General features: G+C 50.0%; 1 protein-coding gene across 2 annotated transcripts in view; it reads left to right on the forward strand.

Moving 5' to 3' along the window:
• CFAP53 (cilia and flagella associated protein 53) overlaps positions 1 to 27,315 on the forward strand; it is a 39,448-nt gene that overhangs the window by 1,325 nt on the left and 10,808 nt on the right. For both annotated transcript variants that reach the window (XM_075343019.1, XM_075343027.1), the window contains exons 3-7: positions 1,096 to 1,325; positions 1,934 to 2,107; positions 13,696 to 13,999; positions 14,071 to 14,289; positions 23,429 to 23,645. In XM_075343019.1, coding sequence (XP_075199134.1) covers positions 1,096 to 1,325; positions 1,934 to 2,107; positions 13,696 to 13,999; positions 14,071 to 14,289; positions 23,429 to 23,645 — 1,144 coding nt within the window. The remainder of the gene's footprint in view (positions 1 to 1,095; positions 1,326 to 1,933; positions 2,108 to 13,695; positions 14,000 to 14,070; positions 14,290 to 23,428; positions 23,646 to 27,315) is intronic.

A 27,315-nucleotide genomic window follows, 5' to 3' on the forward strand; every position in this document is an offset into this window, starting at 1 on the left:
TCACAGTACAATGCTCTCACATTGCTCCCTTCACAGTACAATGCCCTCACATTGCCCCCACACAGTACAATGCCCTCACATTGCCCCCACACAGTAAAATGCCCTCACATTGCCCCCATACAGTACGATGTTCTCACATTGCCTTCCACACAATACAATGCTCTCACAGTGCCCCCATACAGTATGATGCCCTTACAGTGCCCCCCACACAGTTGATACTCTTACAGTGCCCCCCACACAGTACGATGCTCTCACATTTCCCCCTACACAGGACTATGCTCACATTGCCCCCCACACAGGACTATGCTCACATTGCCCCCACACAGTATGATGCTTTCACAGTGCCCCCACACAGAACAATGCCCTCACATTGCCCCCCACACTTTACTATGCTCTCACATTGCCCCCACACAGAACGATGCCCCCACACAGTATGATGCCCTCACATTGTCCCCACACAGTATGATGTCTCACATTGTCCTCACACAGTATGATGCCCTCACATTGTCCCCACACAGTATGATGTCTCACATTGTCCTCACACAGTATGATGCGTCACATTGCCCCCACACAGTATGATGCCCTCACATTGCCCCCACACAGTATGATGATCTCACATTGCCCCCACACAGTATAATGCCCTCACGTTGCCCCCCATACATGCTCTCACATTGCCCCTCATGCAGTTTAATGCCCTCACACTGCCACCCAGACAGTATGATACTCTCACAGTTAACCCCATGCAAAAACGATGCTTTAAGGGTTAACTATTGGTGTACCGCGGATGCTGATACAGCTGAGAGTGGTGCTTGCTGGAGCCACAACCTGTGGCTTTACAGTCATCTGTGGCTCACGGGCCGTGGCTTGGGGACGCCTGGTCTAGAGCAATTTTGTTTGTCATTGTATTATAAGGTCCTGATATGAATAGATCAGACCCAGGTATGTACAGGTAATTAAAGGGATTGTGTGATCAGACCCCCACTGATCACTTATACTGCAGGTGGGTGATAACTTGTTTACACTGGACATCCCCTTTTAGAAGGATTGTGTTGTACAAGTAATTAGTCTCAGCAAAAGCTCTTCTATTCCGCACAGAAAGCCAAATTTCCTTCCAGCCGCCCTCATGACTACATTATCCTGGAGAGAAGGCGTCAGGACGACCTCCGGGAGCAGATGCTGGCCTTCACCAAAGACATAGACTTCGAAGGCATGAGAAACACATGGGAGAGGACGACGGACCACAAGATACTGCACAACAGGGTCCAGCGCAGGGTGCATGAGACCATGGAGGGGTACCGAATGCAGATCGAGGAGCGCAGAGACAGGTGGGCACTGCGCTATTAGTCTGTATGATACCGGGTCTCGGGAGAATAGGAATGTGTAAACTATGGGGGGTGTCAGTCACAGCCCCCATAATAGTGTCAGACTCGTCTCTATAGAATAAAGGCAAAATTGTGTCATCCATAACTAAAATGGTCCATGGAGCTGACATTCCTCATCCCATTCAGATAGTGCGTGCCACAAAAAATTCTGTAGCTACTTTTTAACTTGCAAGGCTAAACATATCCCACTGTTGCGGAGCCCGCACCGTACCCTGCAGATGCCACCTGTGCTTTACTCACCGCCCCCCAGTCCAGTGGTGAATCTCCTCCGCTGATACCGGTGTCTGTAATTAGAAAGATGAAATCCATCGTTTATATGCGGGAAATAATGAAGGCGGATTTGAAATATTCCTTCACTATTTTACCTACCAAACTTGGATTTACCCCCCCCCCCAACCGCGTTTATCATTACACTTATAGTAAAGTGAATGGCTTCATTCAAAACTGCAACTTGTCCCATAAAAAAAAAACGTTCCCGGCTCTCGGCGCCATCTTATGGTCCTTACATCTGTTACACTGTGAATTGACTGATGTTGTCTGTTCCCTATCAGACTGAAGGCGTTATTGGAGGCGGAGGAGATGGGACACATAATGGAGATGGAGTCGATGGAGGAGACGACGCTGGAGAGACAAGCTAAGATGAGAGAACGGGCCAAGAGTCTGAGGGAGAAAAGAGAGAAAGAACGGCTGGCGATAGTGGAGGAGAAACGCAACCAGCAGTTCAGGTGCCCCACCAGAGCCCACCGCTTTATGGGGCTCCATCATGGTTTATAGACACAAAGCTTATTAATTCCTAGTATATATATAAATACATGTGTGGTCAATATAAAGGACTGGCACATGACTTATTCCTTCCAAAGACAATACTAAGGACCAGGGGGCATTCCCTGTGAGTGGAAGAAAAGAGATTCCAACAGCTAAATAGGAAAGGGTTCTTTACAGTTAGAGCAGTCAGACTGTGGAATGCCGACCACAAGAGGTAGTAATGGCAGATACTAGAACAGCTTTTATATCAGGGCTGGATGATTTCCTCACTACACACAACATTGTCGGCTATAAATGACTTAGGGACAAAATGTATAATAATTATAATATTTATTCATGTATGTAGCGCTACTGGCTGTACTACCCGGCTTCGCCGGGTTAATAACTGTTGTTAACAAAATAGAATGTATTAACAAAAATGTATTCTGCACACAAAAACCACAAAACAAATAGATATAAATGTAATTATAATTTCTTCAGCGCTCTATTGGGAGACCCAGACGATTGGGGTATAGCTACTGCCCTCTGGAGGCCACACAAAGCACTACATTAAAAGTGCAAGGCCCCTCCCCCTCTGGCTATACCCCCCCGTGGTATCACGGGTTCTCCAGTTTTAGCTTTGTGTGCGAAGGAGGTCAGACATTCCATGCATAGCTCCACAGATTTTAGTCAGCAGTAGCTGCTGACTGTTTCGGATGGAAGAAAAGAGGACACATATAGTGTTCCCAGCATGCTCCCTTCTCACCCCTGGATGGTGTTGTAAGGTTGAGGTACCTATTGCTGGTACAGGGCTGGAGCCTGACATGCTGTTTTCCTTCCACATCCCCTGGTAGGGCTCTGTGGAAGTGGGATCCTGCCGGCCTCTCAGCTCTGATGCCGGGCTCCATCCACAGACCCATTAGAACCTGATGGAGACGGAGCAGGAGTACGATCAGGGACAGGCCCTGCATCATACAGGTACTCTGTGTCCCCGGCAGGCACAGACACACTCCGGGCTGGCTGGGTGTTGTAGTGCGCCGGGGACCGCAACGTGGAGTTGGTGTCCCTACAGATTACTGGGGGACTTTTTTGTGTATGGGAACGCAGCGCCGACCCCCTCTGGACCGGGCGGCGCTGCTGTGACTTGTGGTGCGCCGGGGATCCGCCGTCCGCGCTTTTACGGCGGCGGCGGTTATAAATTTAGTCCCCGGCTTTTTGGGCCTAGGACGCCGGCAGCTCCGATTCGTTCCCGCCCCCACCCTGTCATTCAGGGTAGGGGAGAGACGCTGTTCGCTAGCAGCGACGAGGGCTGGAGCCTGATTTACATGCTCCAGCCCTCTCACTTGGCACAGAGGGAAGCAGGCTTCCCGCTCTTGGCCAGGAACGCCCAGGGCCCGCCCCCCTTCCTCTCTCGAGACGCCGGCAGCCATTACATGCATGCCTGGCTGGAGGAAGGACGCAAGGCTCTGGGAGACCTGGACTAGGGGCTATCTGGCGACCACACACCCGCTTTTTAAGCGGGCGGTAAGCGATTTTTCTGTGCTGGTCCCTCTAGTGCCTCACGGTGTATCGGTGTACTGTGTACAGATATATAGATATTGTATTTCTTGCACTGTGAGGTTGCTTCTGGCTGCATATCCCAGATCGCTCTGTGGAAGCAGCAACATGTCATCCTCAAAACGCAAGGCGGCCAAGGCAAAAAGGGCTGTGTATACTGCGTGTGCTGCATGTGGGGCTAATCTACCAGCAGGCTCCGATGACCCCCATTGTGTGCAATGCTCCGACCCGGTGCTGCTTCGCCAGCCGGAGTCAGGAGAGGTAGTGACCCAGGCTGAGACGCTTGTAAGTTCTGCCCCGGTGACAGGGACAGACTTTGCAGTTTTTGCAGATAATATGTCTGTGTCTATGGCAAAAATCCTTGAAACCTTGCAATCTATGCATGGGGCTCAGTCTCTGGGCACGGCGAGGCCTCTGTCCTCAGGTCCCCCTTACTTGGAATGTATCCAGCCCACAGGGGGGTCCCCGGCTTCACAGGCCGAGGATTATGACTCAGATGATGGCCCCAGCCACCCTAAGCGAGCTCGCTGGGAAAGACCCTCGACGTCTTCACACTGCTCAGGGTCTCAGCGCAATCAGTCTCCCTGTGATGTGTCTGATGAGAGTGATCAGGAATCCACTCCTGGAACCCCTCTCAACCTGGATACCCCGGATGGGGATGCCATGGTAAACGACCTTATCTCAGCCATCAATAGGCTGTTGGATATTTCTCCCCCAGCCCCTTCAGCAGAAGAGGCGGCTGCGGAGCAGGAGAAGTTTCGTTTCCTTTATCCCAAGCGTAAATTGAGTGCCTTGTTAGATCACTCTGACTTCAGAGAATCAATCCAGAAGCACGACGCTCACCCAGAAAGGCGTTTCTCTAAACGATCTAAAGATACGCGTTTCCCTTTCCCCCCTGAGGTGGTCAAGCGCTGGACACAGTGTCCAAAGGTAGACCCCCCGATTTCCAAACTTGCAGCTAGATCCATAGTTGCAGTGGAGGATGGCGCTTCACTTAAAGATGCCAATGACAGACAGATGGACCTTTGGTTAAAATCTGTCTATGAAGCTATCGGCGCGTCGTTTGCTCCGGCATTCGCAGCCGTATGGGCACTCCAGGCTATTTCAGCCGGCTTAGCAAAAGTGGATGCTATCATGCATCCAGCAGTGCCGCAAGTGGCGCACCTTACCACGCAGATGTCGGCGTTTGCGTCTTACGCTATCAATGCGGTCCTAGAATCTACCAGTCGCACCTCAATGGCGTCCGCCAATTCGGTAGTTTTGCGCAGAGCCTTGTGGTTAAAGGACTGGAAAGCAGATGCTGGTTCCAAAAAATGTTTAACCAGTTTGCCTTTGTCTAGAGATAGACTGTTTGGCGAGCCATTGGCTGACATCATTAAGCAGTCCAAGGGTAAAGACTCCTCTTTACCACAACCCAGAACATCCAAACCTCAGCAGAAAAAGTGGCAGCAGAGGTTTCAGTCCTTTCGAGGTTCGGGCAAGACACCATTTACCTCGTCCAAAGGGACTCAGAGGACGCAAAGAAACTCAGATTCGTGGCGGACTCACGCCCCAAGAAAGCAAATGGAGGTACCGCTTCCAAAGCGGCTACCTCATGACTTCCAGCCCCCCCCCTCCGCATCGCCGGTCGGGGGCAGGCTCTCCCGCTTTTCCGGCATTTGGATGTCACAGGTCAAAGACCGGTGGGTGACGGACATTTTGTCTCGCGGGTACAGAATCGAGTTCAATTCTCGTCCTCCAGCTCGGTTCTTCAGAACCTCCCCACATCCAGACCGAGCAGATGCTCTGCTGCAGGCGGTGGATTCCCTAAAAGCGGAAGGAGTGGTGATCCCAGTCCCTCCTCAGGAACAAGGGCAAGGGTTTTACTCCAATCTCTTTGTGGTTCCAAAAAAGGACGGCTCGTTCCGTCCTGTTCTGGACCTAAAACGGCTCAACAAACATGTGCACGCCAGGAGGTTCCGGATGGAAACCCTCCGCTCTGTCATTGCCTCAATGTCCAGAGGAGACTTCCTTGCCTCAATAGACATCAAAGATGCTTATCTCCACGTGCCAATTGCTACAGAACATCAACGTTTTCTACGTTTTGTGATAGGAGACGACCATTTTCAGTTCGTAGCTCTTCCATTTGGTCTGGCGACAGCCCCACGGGTCTTCACCAAGGTCATGGCGGCGGTGGTAGCAGTCTTGCACTCTCAGGGACACTCGGTGATCCCTTACCTAGACGACTTATTGGTCAAAGCTCCCTCTCAGGAGGCATGTCAGCACAGCCTGAATGCTACGCTGGAGACTCTACAGTCTTTCGGATGGATCATCAACTTTCCAAAGTCGATCCTATCACCGACTCAGTCACTAACGTATCTTGGCATGGAGTTTCATACTCTAGCAGCGATAGTGAAGCTGCCGCTGAACAAGCAGCGGTCACTACAGACAGGGGTGCAATCTCTCCTGCAGGGCCAGTTGCATCCCTTGCGGCGTCTCATGCATTTCCTAGGGAAGATGGTGGCAGCCATGGAAGCAGTTCCCTTTGCGCAGTTTCATCTGCGCCCACTTCAATGGGACATTCTCCGCCAATGGGACGGGAAGTCAACGTCCCTGGACAGGAAAGTCTCGCTTTCCCAGACGGCCAAGGACTCTCTACAATGGTGGCTCCTTCCCACCTCATTATCTCAGGGAAGATCCTTCCTGCCCCCATCCTGGGCAGTAGTTACGACAGATGCGAGTCTGTCGGGGTGGGGAGCAGTGTTTCTCCACCACAGGGCTCAGGGGACGTGGACTCCGCAGGAGTCCACCCTTCAGATCAATGTTCTGGAAATCAGAGCAGTGTATCTTGCCCTACTAGCCTTCCAGCAGTGGCTGGAAGGAAAGCAGATCCGAATCCAATCGGACAACTCCACAGCGGTGGCATACATCAACCACCAAGGAGGGACGCGCAGTCGGCAAGCCTTCCAAGAAGTCCGGCGCATTCTAATGTGGGTGGAGGACAGAGCATCCACCATATCCGCGGTTCACATCCCAGGCGTAGAAAACTGGGAAGCAGACTTCCTCAGTCGCCAGGGCATGGACGCAGGGGAATGGTCCCTTCACCCGGACGTGTTTCAGGAAATCTGTCGCCGCTGGGGAGTGCCGGACGTCGACCTAATGGCATCCCGGCACAACAACAAGGTCCCGGCATTCATGGCGAGGTCGCGCGATCAAAGAGCTCTGGCGGCAGACGCCTTGGTTCAAGATTGGTCGCAGTTTCAGCTCCCTTACGTGTTTCCGCCTCTGGCGCTCTTGCCCAGAGTGCTACGCAAGATCAGATCCGAGTGCAGCCGCATCATACTCGTCGCTCCAAACTGGCCGAGGAGGTCGTGGTATCCGGATCTGTGGCATCTCACGATCGGTCGACCGTGGTCACTGCCAGACCGACCAGACTTACTGTCCCAAGGGCCGTTTTTCCATCAGAATTCTGCGGCCCTGAACCTGACTGTGTGGCCATTGAGTCATGGATCCTAGCATCTGCAGGATTATCTCAAGGAGTGGTTGCCACAATGAGACAGGCTAGAAAGTCGAATTCTGCTAAGATCTACCACAGAACGTGGAAGATTTTCTTATCCTGGTGCTCTGCTCAGGGAGTGTCTCCCTGGCCATTTGCATTACCCAAGTTTCTTTCCTTCCTGCAATCGGGGTTAGAAAAGGGCTTGTCGCTCAGCTCCCTTAAAGGGCAAGTTTCGGCACTATCCGTGTTTTTTCAGAAGCGTCTAGCACGTCTTCCTAAGGTGCGCACGTTCCTGCAGGGGGTCTGTCATATTGTGCCCCCGTACAAGCGACCGTTAGATCCATGGGATCTGAACAGGGTACTAGTTGCTCTCCAGAAGCCGCCCTTCGAGCCTCTGAAGGAAGTTTCCTTTTCTCGGCTGTCGCAGAAAGTGGCGTTTCTTGTTGCGATCACATCGCTTCGGCGAGTGTCTGAGCTGGCAGCTCTGTCATCCAAGGCTCCCTTCCTGGTGTTCCACCAGGACAAGGTAGTGCTGCGCCCTATTCCGGAGTTTCTTCCTAAGGTCGTATCCTCTTTTCATCTTAATCAGGATATCTCCTTGCCTTCGTTTTGTCCTCATCCGGTTCACCGGTATGAAAAGGACTTACGTTTGCTAGATCTGGTGAGGGCACTCAGAATCTACATTTCCCGCACGGCGCCCATACGCCGTGCCGATGCACTTTTTGTCCTTGTCGCTGGTCCGCGCAAGGGGTTGCAGGCTTCTAAAGCCACCCTGGCTCGATGGATCAAAGAACCAATTCTAGAGGCCTACCGTTCTGCGGGGCTTCCGGTTCCTTCAGGGCTAAAAGCCCACTCAACCAGAGCCGTGGGTGCGTCCTGGGCATTACGTCACCAGGCTTCGGCTCAACAGGTGTGCCAGGCAGCTACCTGGTCCAGTCTGCACACTTTCACCAAGCATTATCAGGTGCATACCTATGCTTCGGCGGATGCCAGCTTAGGTAGAAGAGTCCTGCAGGCGGCAGTGACACCCCTGTAGGGGAGGGCTGTTTTGCAGCTCTAACATGAGGTATTTATTTACCCACCCAGGGACAGCTTTTGGACGTCCCAATCGTCTGGGTCTCCCAATAGAGCGCTGAAGAAGAAGGGAATTTTGTTACTTACCGTAAATTCCTTTTCTTCTAGCTCTTATTGGGAGACCCAGCACCCGCCCTGTTGTCCTTCGGGATGTTTTTTTGTTGTTTGCGGGTACACATGTTGTTCATGTTGAACGGTTTTTCAGTTCTCCGATGTTATTCGGAGTTAATTTGGTTAAACCAGTTAATGGCTTCCTCCTTCTTGCTTTGGCACTAAAACTGGAGAACCCGTGATACCACGGGGGGGTATAGCCAGAGGGGGAGGGGCCTTGCACTTTTAATGTAGTGCTTTGTGTGGCCTCCAGAGGGCAGTAGCTATACCCCAATCGTCTGGGTCTCCCAATAAGAGCTAGAAGAAAAGGAATTTACGGTAAGTAACAAAATTCCCTTCGTCTGTCTCCCCCTCTGTATATATATCTTCCTCTCTATCTCTTTGTCTGTCTGTCTCTTTCCCTGTCTGTCTCTGACCCTCTCTTTCTCCGTCTGTCTCAATCTCTTTCCCTGTCTATCTATCTCTTTCCCTGTCTGTCTATCTATCTCTGTCACTTTCCCTGTCTGTCTCTTTCCCTGTCTATCTCTTTGCCTCTCTTTCCCTGTCTGTCTCTTTCCCTCTGTCTCTTGCCCTGTGTCTGTCTCTTTGTCTGTCTCTTTACCTGTCTTTGTCTGTCTCTTACCCTGTCTGTCTCTTTCCTTCTCTTTCCCTGTCTGTCTGTTTCCCTGTGTCTGTCTCTGTCTCTTTGTCTGTGTCTGTCTCTTTACCTGTCTGTGTCTGTCTCTTAACCTGTCTCTCTCTTTCTCTCTCTTTCCCTGTCTGTCTCTTTGTCTGTGTCTGTCTCTTTGTCTGTCTCTTACCCTGTCTGTGTCTGTCTCTTTCCCTGTCTGTGTCTGCCTCTTTCCCTGTCTGTGTCTGCCTCTTTCTCTGTGACATGCTAATATTCCATATAAGGGCGTGGCTGCGCATTCTTCTGAAGTTCTGGCTGCACTGTGGCTCCAAGCTCCATTCACTTTAATGGAGGCAGGTTTTTTGGTGAATAACTGTAATGCGCGGGGTTAAAATTTCCCCTCAAAACATAGCCTATGACGTTCTCGGGGTCCAGAAGTGTGAGTGTGAAAAATGTTGTGGCTGTAGCTGCGACGGTGCAGATGCCAATCCCGGACATACACACACACACATACATACGTGTACACACACATATGTACACACACACACATACATACGTACATACATACGTGTACACACACACACATATGTACACATACATACACACACATACATACGTGTACACACACACTCAGCTTTATATATTAGATTAATTCCACAGTGCTTTACATACATTGGCAACTCTGTCCCCATTGGGGGTCACAATCTAAAGTCCCTATCTGTATGGACCTAGGTCTTTTTTTCAACCTCAGTAACTTTTTTTTTTTTTTTTGTGGTCATCGTTGTGACTTTTCAAAAAAGTCCTTAATTTTGTGCAAATGTCCTCCGGTTTTCCCCCTCGGAGTAATCTTATGTACACCAAAATCTTTGGGTCACGTTTTGCAATATTTCCAATGAACATGCAGAAAAGTCACAAGACAGGTAAAGTGGATTTTGTAGAAAATTCATGAACCATGTGCTCCACTTTGACAAAACATTTTAGTCAGATATCACAAGACAAAAAATAAAAAAAGTGGCAACCCCCCCTCCACACACAGAGAAATGTTGAATTAAATTATGTACAAAAAAGCAAACTGACCGCCATCATCTGGACTCAGGATGCAGATTTTGATGGTGTCTGTATGGGTACGTTTTGGCATATACCTAATGTTAGGGCTGATTCATCAAGCATGTGCTACGCCAGTCTTGACAGAGTGCCTGGTGCACGCCACTTAATGAATTTGGCGTGTCTTCTAAGTGGCGTGCTTCTTCATACACTGCACCAGTCAAGGATTAGAATAGCATTTCTGGCGTATAAACTACCAGCATATTTGATGAATCCGACGGAGGACTGTGCTCTCTGCCCTCTCCTCGTTGTGCTGAAATATTGCAACTTTTCCAAGCTTTTCCATCACTTTTATTTGATGAATTGACCACGTAGACTCCAAACATGATGAGACCATTGTCTGTGTATGGGGCAGTTCAAGTGACTGCTAAGTATACGGGTACGTAAAGGCCCCCATATATACATTAAATGGCTGTTAGTCAACAGCCATCTCTTGGGCCTCCTTCACACTAACGTTTTGCATGATCTGTGTTGAAGACGCATATGTGTGTGTCTGTGTGTTCAGCGTGTGCTGTCCCTGTGCTGTGTGACATCTGGATAGCACACGCACACCATGAGCTGGTATACTTACCTGTTCCCGGTGCTGCTGTCTCCCGCGCCGCTGTTACTTCCAGGTTCACAGTCAGTGCAGTGAATATTCATGAGCATAATGAGCAATAATTGAAGCATCAGCAGAGGCAGAGACAGGTGAGCATAAAAATTCTTTATTTTTACGTCACCTGTGTTTTCTCCGGTATGTATCACACTGATGTCACACAGATCACATCAGTGTGCAGTCCGTGTGACATCTGTGCTGCCAGCTGAAAACGGACATGTCGCCATGTGGAGCACACAGACGTGCGTGTGCTCCACACGGATACACGGTCCATTATCAAAACACAAACATGTGCACAAACCAAGTCATTTTAATGGTTCTACTTGTGTCTCCGATACATGTGAAAACGGACGTCACACATACCAGAGACACGGATGTGTGATGGAGGCCTCACATACACAGGAACGCTCTCTCAGCCGAGCGTTCTTGTTTTCTTTATGAGAAAGCTGCCGACAGACATCTGTCTGTGCCGATGGCTTAGTCAGCAAGGACAAAGTGATCGACAGTCCAAAATCGGACATGCTTGATCGACATCTCTCCACACCACCAGTTGGCCGGTGGTGACGCCAGACACTATAATGTTGGCCAAACCCATTGATATCGATGGGTGCGGCTGACATTAGTCCTTTGTGTGCAGGGGGATTAAAGGACCGGACAGTCTCTTTGTTCCTGCAGGGAAAGTTATCCCAAAAAACCGAATAGTAACGTCTCCATTTTGTTCATCCTCACCATCGAATGACAGTCATGGCATGACCCCAGTGCATACTGGAACGACTTGGCATCTTGTAATACAGGGGGCCAAATTCATTATTTTATTTGCACTTTTTTTCACTTTTTGATGTTTTTTGCCCATTTTTTTTATTTGCCCTAATTCTTATATATATATATATATATATATATATATATATATATATATATATATATATATATATACCGTGTTTTTCCAAAAATAAGAATTGGACTTCTATTATTTTTGTTTCCAAAAAAAGGGCTAGGGCTCATTTTTGGTGAGGGCTTTCTTTTTCCCATGAACAACAATCACACATTTATGCTTCAATTCACCTTGAATGTATGTGGCCAGCTTCAGCTTGAAGGTCTGTGGCCAGCTTCAGCTTTAAGGTGTGTGGCCAGCTTCAGCTTGACGGTGTGTGGCCAGCTTCAGCTTGAAGGTGTGTGGCCAGCTTCAGCTTGAAGGTGTGTGGCCAGCTTCAGCTTGAAGGTGTATGGCCAGCTTCAGCTTGAAGGTGTGTGGCCAGCTGCAGCTTGAAGATTTGTGGCCAGCTGCAGCTTGAAGGCGTGTGGCCAGCTTCAGCTTGAAGGTGTGTGGCCAGCTTCAGCTTGAAGGTGTGTGGCCAGCTTCAACTTGAAGGTGTGTGGCCAGCTTCAGCTTGAAGGTGTTTGGCCAGCTTCAGCTTGAAGGTGTGTGGCCAGCTTCAGCTTGAAGGTGTGTGGCCAGCTTCAACTTGAAGGTGTGTGGCCAGCTTCAGCTTTAAGGTGTGTGGCCAGATTCAGCTTGAAGGTGTGTGGCCAGCTTCAGCTTGAAGGTGTGTGGCCAGCTTCAGCTTGACGTTTTGTGGCCAGATTCAGCTTGAAGGTGTGTGGCCAGTTTCAGCTTGAAGGTGTGTGGCCAGCTTCAGCTTGAAGGTGTGTGGCCAGCTTCAGCTTGAAGGTGTGTGGCCAGCTTCAGCTTGAAGGTGTGTGGCCAGCTTCAGCTTGAAGGTGTGTGGCCAGCTTCAGCTTGAAGGTGTGTGGCCAGCTTCAGCTTGAAGGTGTGTGGCCAGCTTCAGCTTGAAGGTGTGTGGCCAGCTTCAGCTTGAAGGTGTGTGGCCAGCTTCAGCTTGAAGATTTGTGGCCAGCTTCAGCTTGAAGGTGTGTGGCCAGCTTCAGCTTGAAGATTTGTGGCCAGCTGCAGCTTGAAGATTTGTGGCCAGCTTCAGCTTGAAGGCGTGTGGCCAGCTTCAGCTTGAAGGCGTGTGGCCAGCTTCAGCTTGAAGGTGTGTGGCCAGCTTCAGCTTGAAGGTGTGTGGCCAGCTTCAGCTTGAAGGTGTGTGGCCAGCTTCAGCTTGAAGGTGTGTGGCCAGCTGCAGCTTGAAGATTTGTGGCCAGCTTCAGCTTGAAGGCATGTGGCCAGCTTCAGCTTGAAGGCGTGTGGCCAGCTTTAGGGTTAGTAAACTTAGCCCTAACTTACATTCACAATTTATGGTGCAGTGTCAGTATCTCTTATGTTAACAATTACTGGCACTCTCAAAACACTTTGTGTGGCAGTGGCGCTCTTCTTCTCTATGCGGCCGGGAGGGGGCAGAAGGTGGGTATCTGGAGCGGGACTTGGAAATGGTGGTTGTGACGTGACACGTGGCTGCTTGTGTGGGAGTGAGCAGGGCCGGCATGGAGGCGGAATACAATTGTCGGCACTCGGGAAGCAGGAAAGGGACCCTGGAGCGGCAGTCAAGCCCACACCAGAGCGCAGTAGTGGTCTGAAGGCCGAACCCAGAAGGCAGCATTCGAAACCAAGCAAATATCATAGCACAGTAACAGCCAGGAGGAGGAAGCCAGGTGACAACACTCAGGAGGCAGAACTCGGGAGCGGGCGAGCAGATTTTACCCTGCCATGGTGGGAGAAAGCAACAGGACGATTTGGGAGCTACATTATTTCTAGTCCAGTGCCTCTAACTTTAGGTTATGTCTCCGTCATGTTAGTGACATAACCTATCATCATGTGACATAACCTTGCGCTGGAGGCGTTGACTAACTAGGGCTTATTGTTAGGATATGGCTTATATTTAAAGCCTACTCCAAAAATCCCCAAAAAAGCAAGCTAGGGCTTATATTTGGGGGAGGGCTTACTTTTGGAAAAACAAGGTATACATTACATGTTTTGTTTTTGTTCACCATTGTGTGTTTCTGCAGGTTCATCAATTTTATATCAAAATTTGCAAAATATGGTGCAAATGTACTCCAGCCCCCCTCCCCTTAGAGTGGTTTTGGTGCAATTTTCGTGCCATTTAACAAGTAAAATCCAGTCTTTATAATTGCTTTTCAGGGAACAGTGTGAGGAACTGCGAGCGCTGAAGTCGAAGATGCACCAGGATGAGGTGTGTACGGAAAGGATGGCACAGCTGGTGCTGAAGGAAGAGCTGGAGCGGCGTAGGATGGAGGAGGACATACTGTACGCTGAGCTCTGGGAGAAGGATCGATTGGCCAAGGTAGAACACGAGGAGAAGAAGACCCAGCGGCAGACAGAGCTGACCCGAGAAATGTTAGATGTACTGCAAGTCCAGAGGGCCGCGACCGAGGCTCAGAGGATGGAGGAGAAGAGGCTGAAAGAAGAGGAGGCTCACCTACTGGTAACAACGTCCCCTGCCAGGTTCTCTACTGCTGGAAACCACCAGAGATAGCAATGTTGTATCACCCGCAGGTGGAGGAGAGGAAACTGCTGAAGCTGGAGGATGAGCGCGCTCTGCGGGAGAAGCAGCGGAAGCAGTCACAGGTCAGGAATATGCTGGATCGCTCCGTCCGCCTGAAGATGAAGCACCTCGCCCAGGATCAGCAGGAGGAGCTGGCGCTGGACATGAAGATCATGGAGCAGATTCTGCAGGGAACCCACGATGATACGGAGGAGAAACGTCTGCGCAAGGTAACATATTCCCCCAAAATTAGGGCAGTGAGGATCCTTTATTAGCTTTGTTCCAATTTACATTGGAAATACAAAAGCTGACAACTAGCATTTGTTACAAAGGGTAGTCCTATCTTATAAAGTAATGGCATATCGCTACTACTTTATAATAGGTTGTGGTCTGACCTCTGGGATCTCACAGATTTTGACCCCTTCACGACCAAGAAGTTACCAGTACGTCCTTGACCGTGACTGTCACTTACTGAGCGGTTATCCCTGCACATCTCTGCTAATCTGATCAGCAGACATGTCACGCTAACAGGCATGGGGGGATCTCTGATCCACCCATGCCTTTTAACCCCTTATATTGTGCCGTCAAAATTTGACAGCATGATCTAAAGCGCTCCGGCAGAGATCACACCATTCCCTGCCGCCATCAGCGACCCTGTGGCGCAATCAAGGGGCACTATGGGTTATTTTGGCAGCGTGGGATTAGGTGATGACCCTATCGCTGCCATGACATGTTTCCTGTGAATGCTGGGAAAGAGCTGACACTCACAGGAACATAGCATTTCTACTGTTCAGAGGGATGCTGAAGCTTCATTGTGATCAGGAAAAGTGAACGGACAGTGCAGTGATAAAGTCCTCTGTGGGGCTAGTATAATGAATTAATAATGTAAAAAAAAAGTTTTAAAAAAATATGAAAAAAACTAAAAGTTCAAATCACCTTCCTTTTGCCCTATCTAAAAAATAAAACGATAATAATATAACAAAAAAATACACATATTTGGTATCGCCGCATTCAGAAATGCCCGATCTATCAAAATATAAAATCAATTATCCTGATTGGTACACGGCGTAGCGAGAAAAAAATCCAAACGCCAAAATTATGGGGTTTTTTTTGGTCGCTGCAATATTGTATTAAAATGCAATAACAGGCGATCAAAACATCACATCTATGCAAGAATAGTATAATTAAAAACATCAGCTCAAGACGCAAAAAATAAGCTGCCACTGAGCCCCAGATTCCGAAAAATGAGAACGCTACAGGTCTCAGAAAATGGCAAAAAAAGTGTTGTTTTTTTTTGTTTTTGTTTTTTTTTTTTAACAAACTTCTGAATTTTTTTTTACCACTTAGATAATGTAAAACTATACATGTTTGGTGTCTATGAACTTGTACTGACCTGGGGAATCATACTGCCAGGTCAGTTTTACTGTATAGTGAACATGGTAGAAAAAAAACCCAATCATGTAATAGTTACATAGTTACTTAGGTTGAAAAAAGCCCTCGGTCCATCTACGGTAGTTCCTCCTTCCTCCACCAGTTCTACATTTGGTCACCAAGTCATTTATAACCGACAATGTTGTGTACTGAGGAAGTCATCCAGCCCTGATATAAAAGCTGTTATAGTATCTGCCATTACTACCTCTTGTGGTCGGCATTCCACAGTCTGACCGCTCTAACTGTAAAGAACCCTTTCCTATTTAGCTGTCGGAATCGCTTTTCTTCCACTCGCAGTGAGTGCCCCCTGGTCCTTAGTATTGTCTTTGGAAGAAATAAGTCATGTGCCAGTCCTTTATATTGACCACACATGTATTTATACATATAAATGAGATCTCCTCTGAGACGTCTTTTTTCTAAGCTAAACATATCTAACTTTTTCCACCTCTCATCATACGGGCGCCTCCATTCCTTGTAGTGGTCTATTTAGCCGCCTTTGAACTGACTCTAACTTCTGAATCTCCTATTGTGGAGCCCAAAACTGGATCCCATATTCCAGATGTGGCCTTACAAGTGATTTATAGAGGGGTAACAATACGCTGGGATCACGGGATCTAATCTCTCTTTTTATACACCCTAGAATCTTGTTTGCTTTAGCAGCTGCTGCCTGACATTGAGTGCTGCTGCTCAGCTTACTTGTAATGAGAATACCCAAGTCCTTCTCCTGTTCTGTAGTCCTGAGTTTACTTCCATTTAATGTATACGCAGCTATAGGATTACTCCGTCCTAGGTGCATTACTTTACATTTATCAACATTAAATCTCATTTGCCAAGTATCTGCCCATTCTGACATCTTATCCAGATCTTTTTGTAATATTATACTATCAAGGTCAGTTTTTAATATCCTACATAGTTTGGTGTCATCAGCAAAGACTGACACTTTACTATCAATCCCATCCACAAGGTCATTAATAAAGAGAGTAAAAAAAATCACACTTTTTTTTTTGCAATTTCACCGCACTTGGATTTTTTTTGCCCGATTTCCAGTACAATATGAGGTAGCATGAATGGTGTCATTCAGAAGTAAAACTTGGCCCAGAAAAAACAAGCCCTCGAATGGCTATATTAATGGAAAAATAAAATGTTTTGGCTCTTGGAAGAACGAGATGAAAAACAAAAAATCGCCCGGGGGTGAAGTGGTTTAGATTGAAGGGGATACGGTGTTGATGCAGTGCTGCGTCCAGCCACTGGACCCGTGTACTTTAATAGGTCTCCATGTGGCGCCACAGCACTCCTGTATAGAGACAGCATAGTGGGTGTAATGCTACACTTGAGCTGTGACAGGATTGTGGGGGTCTCTGAGGTCGGACCCAAAACTAGTGACAGCACTTAACAATACGCCACTAGTTTACAAGCCCAGGTAAGTGGAGAGACGTGGAGCTGCTGCTGTGTTTAGCTCACAGAGGATTGCTTACAGTGTCACGTTGTAACAAACCCTCAGCTGTGGGAAAAGGACTCAATTATTGTTAGGTTAGGGACCCCAAAAGAAGGGAATTTTGTTTACTTACCGTAAATTCCTTTTCTTCTAGCTCCTATTGGGAGACCCAGACAATTGGGTGTATAGCTACTGCCTCCGGAGGCCACACAAAGCATTACACTTTAAAAAGTGTAACCCCTCCCCTCTGCCTATACACCCTCCCGTGCATCACGGGCCCATCAGTTTTGGTGCCAAAGCAGGAAGGAGGAAACTATATAAATTGGTCTAAGGTAAATTCAATCTGAAGGATGTTCGGAGAACTGAAACCATGAACCAAAAGAACAAGTCAACATGAACAACATGTGTACACAAAAGAACAAACAGCCCGAAGGGAACAGGGGCGGGTGCTGGGTCTCCCAATAGGAGCTAGAAGAAAAGGAATTTACGGTAAGTAAACAAAATTCCCTTCTTCTTTGTCGCTCCATTGGGAGACCCAGACAATTGGGACGTCCAAAAGCAGTCCCTGGGTGGGTAAAAGAATACCTTGATAAAAAGAGCCGAAAAACGGCCCCCTCTTACAGGTGGGCAACCGCCGCCTGAAGGACTCGCCTACCTAGGCTGGCATCTGCCGCAGCATAGGCATGCACCTGATAGTGTTTCGTGAAAGTGTGCAGACTCGACCAGGTAGCTGCCTGACACACCTGCTGAGCCGTAGCCTGGTGCCGCAATGCCCAGGATGTACCTACGGCTCTGGTAGAATAGGCTTTCAGCCCTAAAGGAATCGGAAGTCCAGAAGAGCGGTAGGCTTCAAGAATCAGTTCCTTGATCCACCGAGCCAAGGTTGACTTGGAAGCCTGCGACCCCTTACGCTGGCCAGCGACAAGGACAAGAGCGCATCAGAACGGCGCAGGGGCACCGTGCGCGAAATGTAGAGCCGGAGTGCTCTCACGAGATCTAACAAGTGCAAATCCTTTTCACATTGGTGAACTGGATGAGGGTCAAAAGAAGGTAAGGAGATATCCTGATTGAGATGAAAATGAGATACCACCTTAGGTAGAAATTCCGAGACCGGACGCAGAACCACCTTATCCTGGTGAAACACCAGGAAGGGGGCTTTGCATGACAGTGCTGCTAGCTCAGACACTCTCCGAAGTGATGTGACTGCCACTAGGAAGGCCACCTTCTGCGAAAGGCGTGATAGAGATAACCCTGAGGACGCTAAGAGCCAGGACTCAATGGCCACACAGTTAGGTTGAGGGCCGCAGAATTCAGATGGAAAAATGGCCCTTGAGACAGCATGTCTGGTCGGTCTGGGAGTGCCCACGGTTGACCCACCGTGAGGTGCCACATACCCGGGTACCACGACCTCCTCGGCCAGTCCGGAGCAACGAGGATGGCGCGGCGGCAGACGGACCTGATCTTGCGTAAAACTCTGGGCAGCAGTGCCAGAGGAGGAAATACATAAGGCAGTCGAAACTGCGACCAGTCCTGAACTAATGCGTCCGCCGCCAGCGCTCTGTGCTGGTGGTTGATGTACGCAACCGCCGTGGCGTTGTCCGACTGTATTCGGATCTGCCTGCCCTCCAGCCACCTCTGGAACGCCTTTAGGGCTAGATACACTGCCCTCATCTCCAGAACATTGATCTGAAGGGAGGACTCTGTCGGAGTCCAGGCTCTCTGAGCCCTGTGGTGGAGGAAGACCGCTCCCCACCCTGACAGACTCGCGTCCGTCGTGACCACCGCCCAGGATGGGGGCCGGACGGATTTTCCCTTCGACAAAGAAGTGGGAAGAAGCCACCACTGAAGAGAGGTTTTGGCTGCCAGAGAAAGAGAGACGTTCCTGTCTAGGGACGTCGACCTCCTGTCCCATTTGCGGAGAATGTCCCATTGAGTTGGACGCAGATGAAACTGCGCAAAGGGAACTGTCTCCATTGCTGCCACCATCTTCCCTAGGAAGTGCATGAGACGTCTCAAGGGGTGTGACTGGACTCGAATGAGAGAGTGCACCCCTGTCTGCAGCGAACGCTGTTTGTCCAGCGTAAGCTTCACTATCGCTGAGAGAGTATGAAACTCCATCCCGAGGTAAGTCAGTGATTGGGTTGGTGTCAATTTTGAGTTTGGGAAATTGATGATCCACCCGAACCTCTGGAGAGTCTCCAGAGCAATGGTCAGGAAGTGTTGACATGCCACCCGGGAGGATGCCTTGACAAGGAGATCGCCTAAGTAAGAGATCACCGAGTGGCCCTGAGAGTGTAGGACCGCCACCACTGATGCCGTCACCTTGGTGAAGACCCGTGGGGCCGTCGCCAGGCCGAAAGACAGTGCCACGAACTGAAGGTGTTCGTCGGAGATGGCGAAACGCAGGAAGCGTTGATGCTCTGGTGCAATCGGCACATGGAGATAAGCATCCCTGATGTCGATTGATGCTAGGAAGTCTCCTTGGGACATCGAGACGATGACAGAGCGGAGAGATTCCATCCGGAACCGTCTGGTTCTGACGTGTCCGCTGAGCAGTTTGAGGTCCAGAATGGGACGGAATGATCCGTCCTTTTTTGGCACCCCGAACAAGTTGGAGAAAACACCGCGACCACGTTCTTGAAAGGGAACGGGGATCACAACTCCTTCTGCCTTCAGAGTGTTCGCCGCCTGAAAAAGTGCATCGGCTCGCTCGTGGGGCGGAGATGATCTGAAGAAACGAGTCGGAGGACGAGAACTGCGCTCTATCCTGTAACCGTGAGACAGAATGTCTCTCACCCATCGGTCTTGGACATGTGGCCCCCAGGCGTCGCAAAAGCGGGAGAGCCTGCCACCGACCGAGGATGCGGTTTGGTGATGCCGAAAGTCATGAGGAGGCCGCCTTGGAGGCGGTTCCTCCGGCGGTCTTTGTAGGACGTGACTTAGAGCGCCATGCAGAAGAGTCCTTCTGGCCCTTCTCTGACCTGTTGGACGTGGAGGAACGGGACTTGGCTGAGGGCCGAAAGGACCGAAACCTCGATTGTATTTTTCGTTGCTGAGGTCTGTTTGGTTTGGACTGGGGTAAGGACGAGTCCTTTCCCTTGGATTGTTTAATAATTTCGTCCAATTGCTCGCCAAACAAACGGTCGCCAGAAAATGGCAAACCGGTTAAGAACTTCTTGGAAGCAGAGTCTGCCTTCCATTCGCGTAGCCACATGGCCCTGCGGACTGCCACCGAATTGGCGGATGCTACCGCTGTACGGCTCGCAGAGTCCAGGACAGCGTTCATGGCGTAGGACGAGAAGGCTGACGCCTGAGAAGTCAAAGACACAACTTGCGGAGCAGAGGTACGTGTGACCGCATTAATCTCAGACAGACAGGCTGAGATAGCTTGGAGTGCCCACACGGCTGCGAATGCCGGAGCAAAAGACGCGCCTATGGCTTCATAGATGGATTTCATCAGGAGCTCTATTTGCCTGTCAGTGGCATCCTTGAGCGATGAACCATCTGCCACTAATACTACGGATCTAGCCGCCAGTCTGGAGACTGGAGGATCCACCTTGGGACACTGATCCCAACCCTTAACTACGTCATGGGGGGAAAGGGTAATGTCATTAAGGCGCTTAGTAAAGCGCTTGTCCGTAAATGCTCCGTGCTTCTGGACAGCATCCCTGAAGTTAGAGTGATCGAAAAAAGCACTCCGGGTACGTTTGGGAAACCGAAACTGGTGTTTCTCCTACTGTGAAGCCGACTCCTGTATAGGTGGAGTTGGGGGAGAAGGACTAGCACCTGGTAGATGGACGTTATAAGGTCATTTACTATGGCGTCCCCTTCAGGTGTATCCAGAATGAGAGCAACGTCAGGATCAGAGCCCTGAGCTGCGACCTCCGCTTCATCCTCCAGAGAGTCCTCATGCTGAGACCCCGAACCGCGTGATGAAGTCGGGGAAGGTTCCCAGCAAGCCCGTTTAGCCTGTCTGAGGCTGCGGTCCGTGTCGGAGTTCTCACCGTGGGATCTGGGTGCCACCCCAGGAGCCCTTTGCTGTACCGACCGAGAGGGGCCTGGGGGCGATGAACTCACAGTGCCCTAGCCCTGTGTTACCGGTCTGGACTGCCAAGCTTCTAGTATCTTAGCCGACCATCTGTCCATAGACTGAGCCATGGAATGTGAGGCGACTCAGAGAGTTTCTCAGTCAAAAAAGTAAACTCTGTCCCTTCCATCTGTGCAGTGGAAACCGGCGGTACCACCTGAGCCGAGGGTCCCACCAGTGCCGGAGGCTCCGGCTGAGTGAGTGCCACAGGGGCCGAGCATTGTCACAATGAGGGTAGGTGGAACCTGCAGGTAACATAGCCGCACAAGAGGTACAGGTTGCAAAATAAGCCTGTGCCTTGGCCCCCTTGCTTTCTGCGGACGACATGCTGTTGTCTCCTCCTAGAGATATAGCCAAAAGCAAATAATGCTGCCGAATAGAGAAAATGTATACAAAATATATATATATATATATATATATATATATATATATATATATATACACTTCTGTACCCAAGTGGGGCCAGCACCTGACAACTGGTGTGGCTTACCAACCGCCCCAAGCGGTGGTGCGTCCACCAGATTCCCTGCCTGGGACTCCCAGAGCTGCAGAGCTCATTCTGAAATCCTCCACCGGCAGAAGAGATTATAACAATGGCTGCCAGCGTTCTGAGGGGAGGAGGGAGCCATGGGAGTGCCTAATAAAGTGCGGGCATCTGGTGCCCCACAGTGCTCAGTGAGGGGGGAGGAGGATACCAAAGCATGCTCCAGCCCTCACTGCCGACGTCCAGTCGGCCGTCCCGCCCCCACCCCTGACTGGCAGGCCCGGGGGCGGGAGTACATGGTACTAGGCCGCAAAAGCCGGGGACTAAAGTTAAAAGCGCGGCCGGCCAACAGGCGCGGTCGGCGCGGTAGTCCCGGCTCAGAAACCCCACAGCAGCCGCTGCTGCGTCTGTAACACTGACGCTGCCTGCACCGTCCCTAATGGGACACAGAGTACCTCATGGATGCAGGGCCCTGTCCCTGATGATATCCAGCCTCCTGTCCGTCAGATTCCCCCAGGGGCTGCGGAGGGAGCCCGGTCCCAGTGAACGGCGACCGGTTAGGATCCCACTACTCCCAGAACTGCGGAGCTCGTTCTGAAATCCCCCACCGACAGCAGTGATTATAACAATGGCTGCCAGCGTTCTGAGGGGAGGATGGAGCCGTGGGCGTGCCTAATAAAGTGCGGGAAACTAGTGCCCCACAGTGCTCAGTGAGGGGGGAGGAGGATACCAAAGTATGCTCCAGCCCTCACTGCCGACGTCCAGTCGGCCGTCCCGCCCTTACCCCTGACTGGCAGGCCCGGGGGCGGGAGTATATGGTACTAGGCCGTAAAAGCCGGGGACTAAAGTTAAAAACGCGGCCGGCAAACAAGCGCGGTCGGCGCGGTAGTCCCGGTCTCACAAACCACACAGGAGCCGCTGCGGCGTCTGCAACACAGGCGCTGCATGCCCCGTCCCTCAGGGGACACAGAGTACCTTATGGATGCAGGGCCCTGTCCCTGATGATATCCAGGCTCCTGTCCGTCAGATTCCCCGAGGGGCTGCGGATGGAGCTCGGTCCCAGTGAATAGTGACCGGTTAGGATCCCACTTCTCCCAGAGCCTCTAAGGGATGGGGAAGGAAAACGGCATGTGGGCTCCAGCCTCTGTACCCGCAATGGATACCTCAACCTTAACAGCACCGCCGACTTAGTGGGGTGAGAAGGGAGCATGCCGGGGGCCCCGTGGGGGTCCTCTTTTCTTCCATCCGATATAATCAGCAGCTGCTGCTGACTAAAATGTGGAGCTTGTTTGCATGTGTGCCTCCTTCAACACAAAGCTAAAAACTGATGGGCCCGTGATGCACGGGAGGGTGTATAGGCAGAGGGGAGGGGTTACACTTTTTAAAGTGTAATGCTTTGTGTGGCCTCCGGAGGCAGTAGCTATACACCCAATTGTCTGGGTCTCCCAATGGAGCGACAAAGAAATAGAGATTACCTTGGTGTTTGGTTTTGGGGCTCCTTTGCATTGATCAATACAATGGCTAAACATCTCTCATTCCTATTATTCATAGGAGTTATGCAGATACCATTTTCATGTTTTTTTCACTTTTTTCAGATAGTCCATTGTATTGTTCAGTCTAGTATTCCCATAGCAGTTCTGCTTTTCATTATTCCCCTATACATTGTGACTGGTGTGCAACTCTTTATCCTATTGTTTAACATGCAGAGGAACTGAAAATGTAGAGAAATTGAAACGTACCGTATATTAGTCGCAGAGCTCAAATCCAAGTGCAATAAACTGCTCTGCTCCCCCTAGTGGTGGCCGCAGGAAGTTAGATTTTAATCATTTAACTAATTAGATGCAGAGAAGTATAGAAAATATCAAGTATTATTGAGGTGAGCAGAGAACTGACGGACTTGTCCTTTAACGTGACTCTTGGTCTTTGCTGTAGATGGAGCTCCAGAGAGAGCAGCAGACGTACCGGCAGTACCTGGCCCAGCAACTGGAGGAGGAGAAGAGGCAGGAAAAGGAAATGGACAAACTGATCGAGGCCGAGCTGGAGAAATCCTGGGCAAAGCGGGCAGCGCAGCTCCGACTGGAGAAGGAGGCCAGGAACCGCCTGATGAAAGACGTCATGGAGTCAAGAAGACAGCAGATTAGAGAGAAGTGTAAGACCCCTGTGCGCACACTGCGTTTTTTTACGCTTTTTTTTATGTTTTTTTTTTTGCTTCAAAATCTGCATGCTTTTCCTGAAGCCACCAAAGTCTGAGATTTCTGCATTCACTGAGTTTTTTTTCCTTGCAGATTTTGATGCAGAAAAAAATCTGCAGCGTTTTTTTTCACCCATTGACTTCAATGTTGTGATGAAAAAAAATGCTTCAAATCCGCAGGTGTGTTCACACAGTGAGTTTTTGGTGCGGTTTTGCACACAAAAAACGCGTGACAAAAACAGGATGTGATGTCATCAGGATCAGGACAATGCAAAATTAGAACGGTTGAAACAGGAAATGACATCAAGAAAGCTTTTTTTTAAAAAATTTTTTAATAACCTAGCTTTAGTGACAGTCTTTTCCTTGTTGCATGCAAAAAAACACCTCTCCAAAAAACTCAGAAAAAATGCATCAAAAAAACGCACCAAATCTGCATGTGTTTTTCGGTGCGTTTTTCTGCTAAAAGGTGCAGATTTGGTGCAGGAATTTTCAGCACCAAATCTTCAGCGTGCGCACATAGCCTAAGGGATGGCTGGTGCAGAACAGAGGTAGCTTACCCACCACATTATGGGGGCCACAGATGGGGGGAGAGGTGGTCTGGCTTGCACCATTAGAGTAAGTGGGAGATATTACATGTAAAGCGCAATGGAATAAATAACGCTATACTAATAAGTAATAATGATATTGAGCTGGCTGTACTTAGGCTATGTGCGCACTTTCAGTTTTCACCTGCGTTTCAGGTGCGTTTAGGATCAGTTTTGAACTGCAGCGTTTTTGTGCCCAAATGCATGCGTTTTGGTTTTCCATTAACCCCTTCACGACCGCGGGCAGTAAAATTACGTCCTATTTTAACGTGACTTAACGACCAGGGACGTAATTTTACTGCCTAAACTTCATTTGATTGCCGTGGCCATAGCAACGGCTTTCAAATGATGTCCCCTGCTGTTTCTTACAGCAGGGGACCTTTGCTTGACCCCAGGGGGGGCGGCATCGGCACCCCCTATCGACGATCGATGTGATTGGCTGTTCAAATCTGAACCGCCAACCACCTCGATCGCACTAATTTCGGCAAAAATAATGCCCGAATTAGTGCGATACTGTGAGATCCAGCTATGAGATGCCGCAGCTGCTGCAACATATCATAGGTGGACCTCAAACATGCCGCCCCCAGCCCCTGCAGCACTGATTGGAGCGATCGTGCTATGACGCAAAATCGCTCCAATCAGTGTGCAGTGGGGCGGTCTGATCTGCCGGTGGCCGCCCTCCCCAGGCCTGTGCTGGCATGCGAGCCCTCCCCCAACATGTCTGCAGCGTGCAGTGGCTGGTACTTGTGGTACCACGCCACCGCTGCTGCTGCCGCCGCCGCCACCGTAGCTGAGGTCACCGCTGCTGCTGCACGTGAGTACTGTGCTCACTTTGCAGCCCGTGCGCACTCCCGTGGTGCCCCTGCGCGCTACCGTGATAGCCCCTGCCCGTGCCCCCCTGCGATCTGCCCCCCCGACATCCCGATCTACTCCCCCCGCTATCTGACTGCCTCCCCCATTATCTTTATTCTGCTTCTGCAGCTCCCACTCCGGTCTCCCCCTCTGCTCTCCCCCCTCCCCCTCTGCTCTCCCACCTCCCCCTCTGCTCTCCCCCCACTCTGCTCTCCCCCCCTCTGCTCTCCACCCCCCCTCTGCTCTCCCCCTCTGCTCTCCCCCCCTCTGCTCTCCCCCCCCTCTGCTCTCCACCCCCCTCTGCTCTCCCCCTCTGCTCTCCCTCCCTCTGCTCTCCCCCTCTGCTCTCCCCCCCTCTGCTCTCCCCCGACGTCCTCTTACCTGTCTTCACTGGCCTGATCGCATCTGGCTCCATCGCTGGGTCCTTCCTGGGCATTCTGCTGATCTGCCTGCTGCTCCTGTAAAGCTGTCCATCTCTCTGCCATCTGTTCCTCTGCAGCTCTTCTGGTCAGTGATCCTCCTGCTAATCCTCTGGGTACTGTGAGTATAACTTTTTTTTTTTTTTTCTGTATCCCCTGTCCATTTTTACACCTCATCCGTCCGTGCGTCCCGCTGAGCACTGATCAGGGATGCAGATAACATATCTGCATCCCTGCTCAATTTTTGGCGTGACTTTTTTTTCCGTATCCCCGACGCTTTTTGTATCGCATCCGTCCGTGCGTCCCGCCAAGCGCTGATCAGGGATGCACATAACGTATGTGCATCCATGGTTAATTTTTGGCGTGACTTTTTTTTTTTACGTATCCCCGACGCTTTTTTTATCCAAACGCATTTCCAAACGCATCTCATAATTTGCATAAGTTTGGTCAAAAACCATGCGTTCAGAAAAGGACCCTGTCAATTGTTTTTGCCATTTGTGGTGCGTTTTGTTAACATTGAAGTCAATGAGAAGTAGCAAAAAGCAAGAAATATCCAAATTCCTGCGTTTTACCTGCTTTTTCATTGCAGAAAACATGCGTTTTGGACTACCACAACGCATGCTTTTTGAACATCAAAATAATGATTTGATATGTCCATGTACACACACACATAATCCGACAATTAAATCTAAGAATAATATGCATTTATTGCTATTTTACCGATAAAATGTATATTAACGCTATAATTTTATTAAATATCTTTTTCCATTATTTTTCCCATTAATATAGATTTGTCCCTTTTTTTTCTCTTTTTTTCATTCTGTTTGATTATTTAATCTTTATTTAGCAGTGTTTTGATGTTGAAAACGCATCTGTGAAAACGCATGTGGAAACGCATGGAAAAAGCGCTAAAAACGCATCTAAAACGCGGTAAATACGCATGCGTTTTCTGCGCTAAATTTCTGAAAAAGGCAACTTTGGCTAAATCAATTAAGGCTAAAACGTGCGTTTACAACTGCATGTAGGACGACGGAAAGTGCGCACATAGCCTAAAGGTTGGCCAACACTGTTATTACCGTATTTCTTTGTCGCTCCATTGGGAGACCCAGACAATTGGGGTGTATAGCTTCTGCCTCTGGAGGCCACACAAAGTATTACACTTAAAAGTGTAAAGCCCCTCCCCTTCTGCCTATACACCCCCCCGTGCATCACGGGCTCCTCAGTTTTTATGCTTTGTGCGAAGGAGGCATACATCCACGCATAGCTCCACATTTTAGTCAGCAGCAGCTGCTGACTATGTCGGATGGAAGAAAAGAGGGCCCATAACAGGGCCCCCAGCATGCTCCCTTCTCACCCCACTCTGGTCGGCGGTGTTGTTAAGGTTGAGGTACCCATTGCGGGTACATAGGCAGGAGCCACATGCTGTTTTCCTTCCCCATCCCTTAAGGGCTCTGGGTGAAGTGGGATCCTAATCGGTCTCCAGACACTGGGACCGTGCTCCCTCCGCAGCCCCTGGGGAATCTGCTGGACAGGAGCCGGGTATCGTCAGGGACAAGGCCCTGCTACTGTGAGGTACTCTGTGTCCCCTTGGGGACGGCGCATGGAGCGCTTGTGTCATACACGCTGCAGCACTGCTGGGTGTGTTAGTGCGCCGGGACTACCGCGCTGACCGCGCTTGTTTGCCGGCCGCGCTTGTAACTTTAGTCCCCGGCTTCTGCGGCCTAGTACCGCATACTCCCGCCCCCGGGCCTGCCAGTCAGGGGAAGGGAGGGA

The sequence above is a fragment of the Anomaloglossus baeobatrachus genome, chromosome 1, assembly GCF_048569485.1.
Source record: "Anomaloglossus baeobatrachus isolate aAnoBae1 chromosome 1, aAnoBae1.hap1, whole genome shotgun sequence".
NCBI classification, from domain to species: domain Eukaryota; kingdom Metazoa; phylum Chordata; class Amphibia; order Anura; family Aromobatidae; genus Anomaloglossus; species Anomaloglossus baeobatrachus.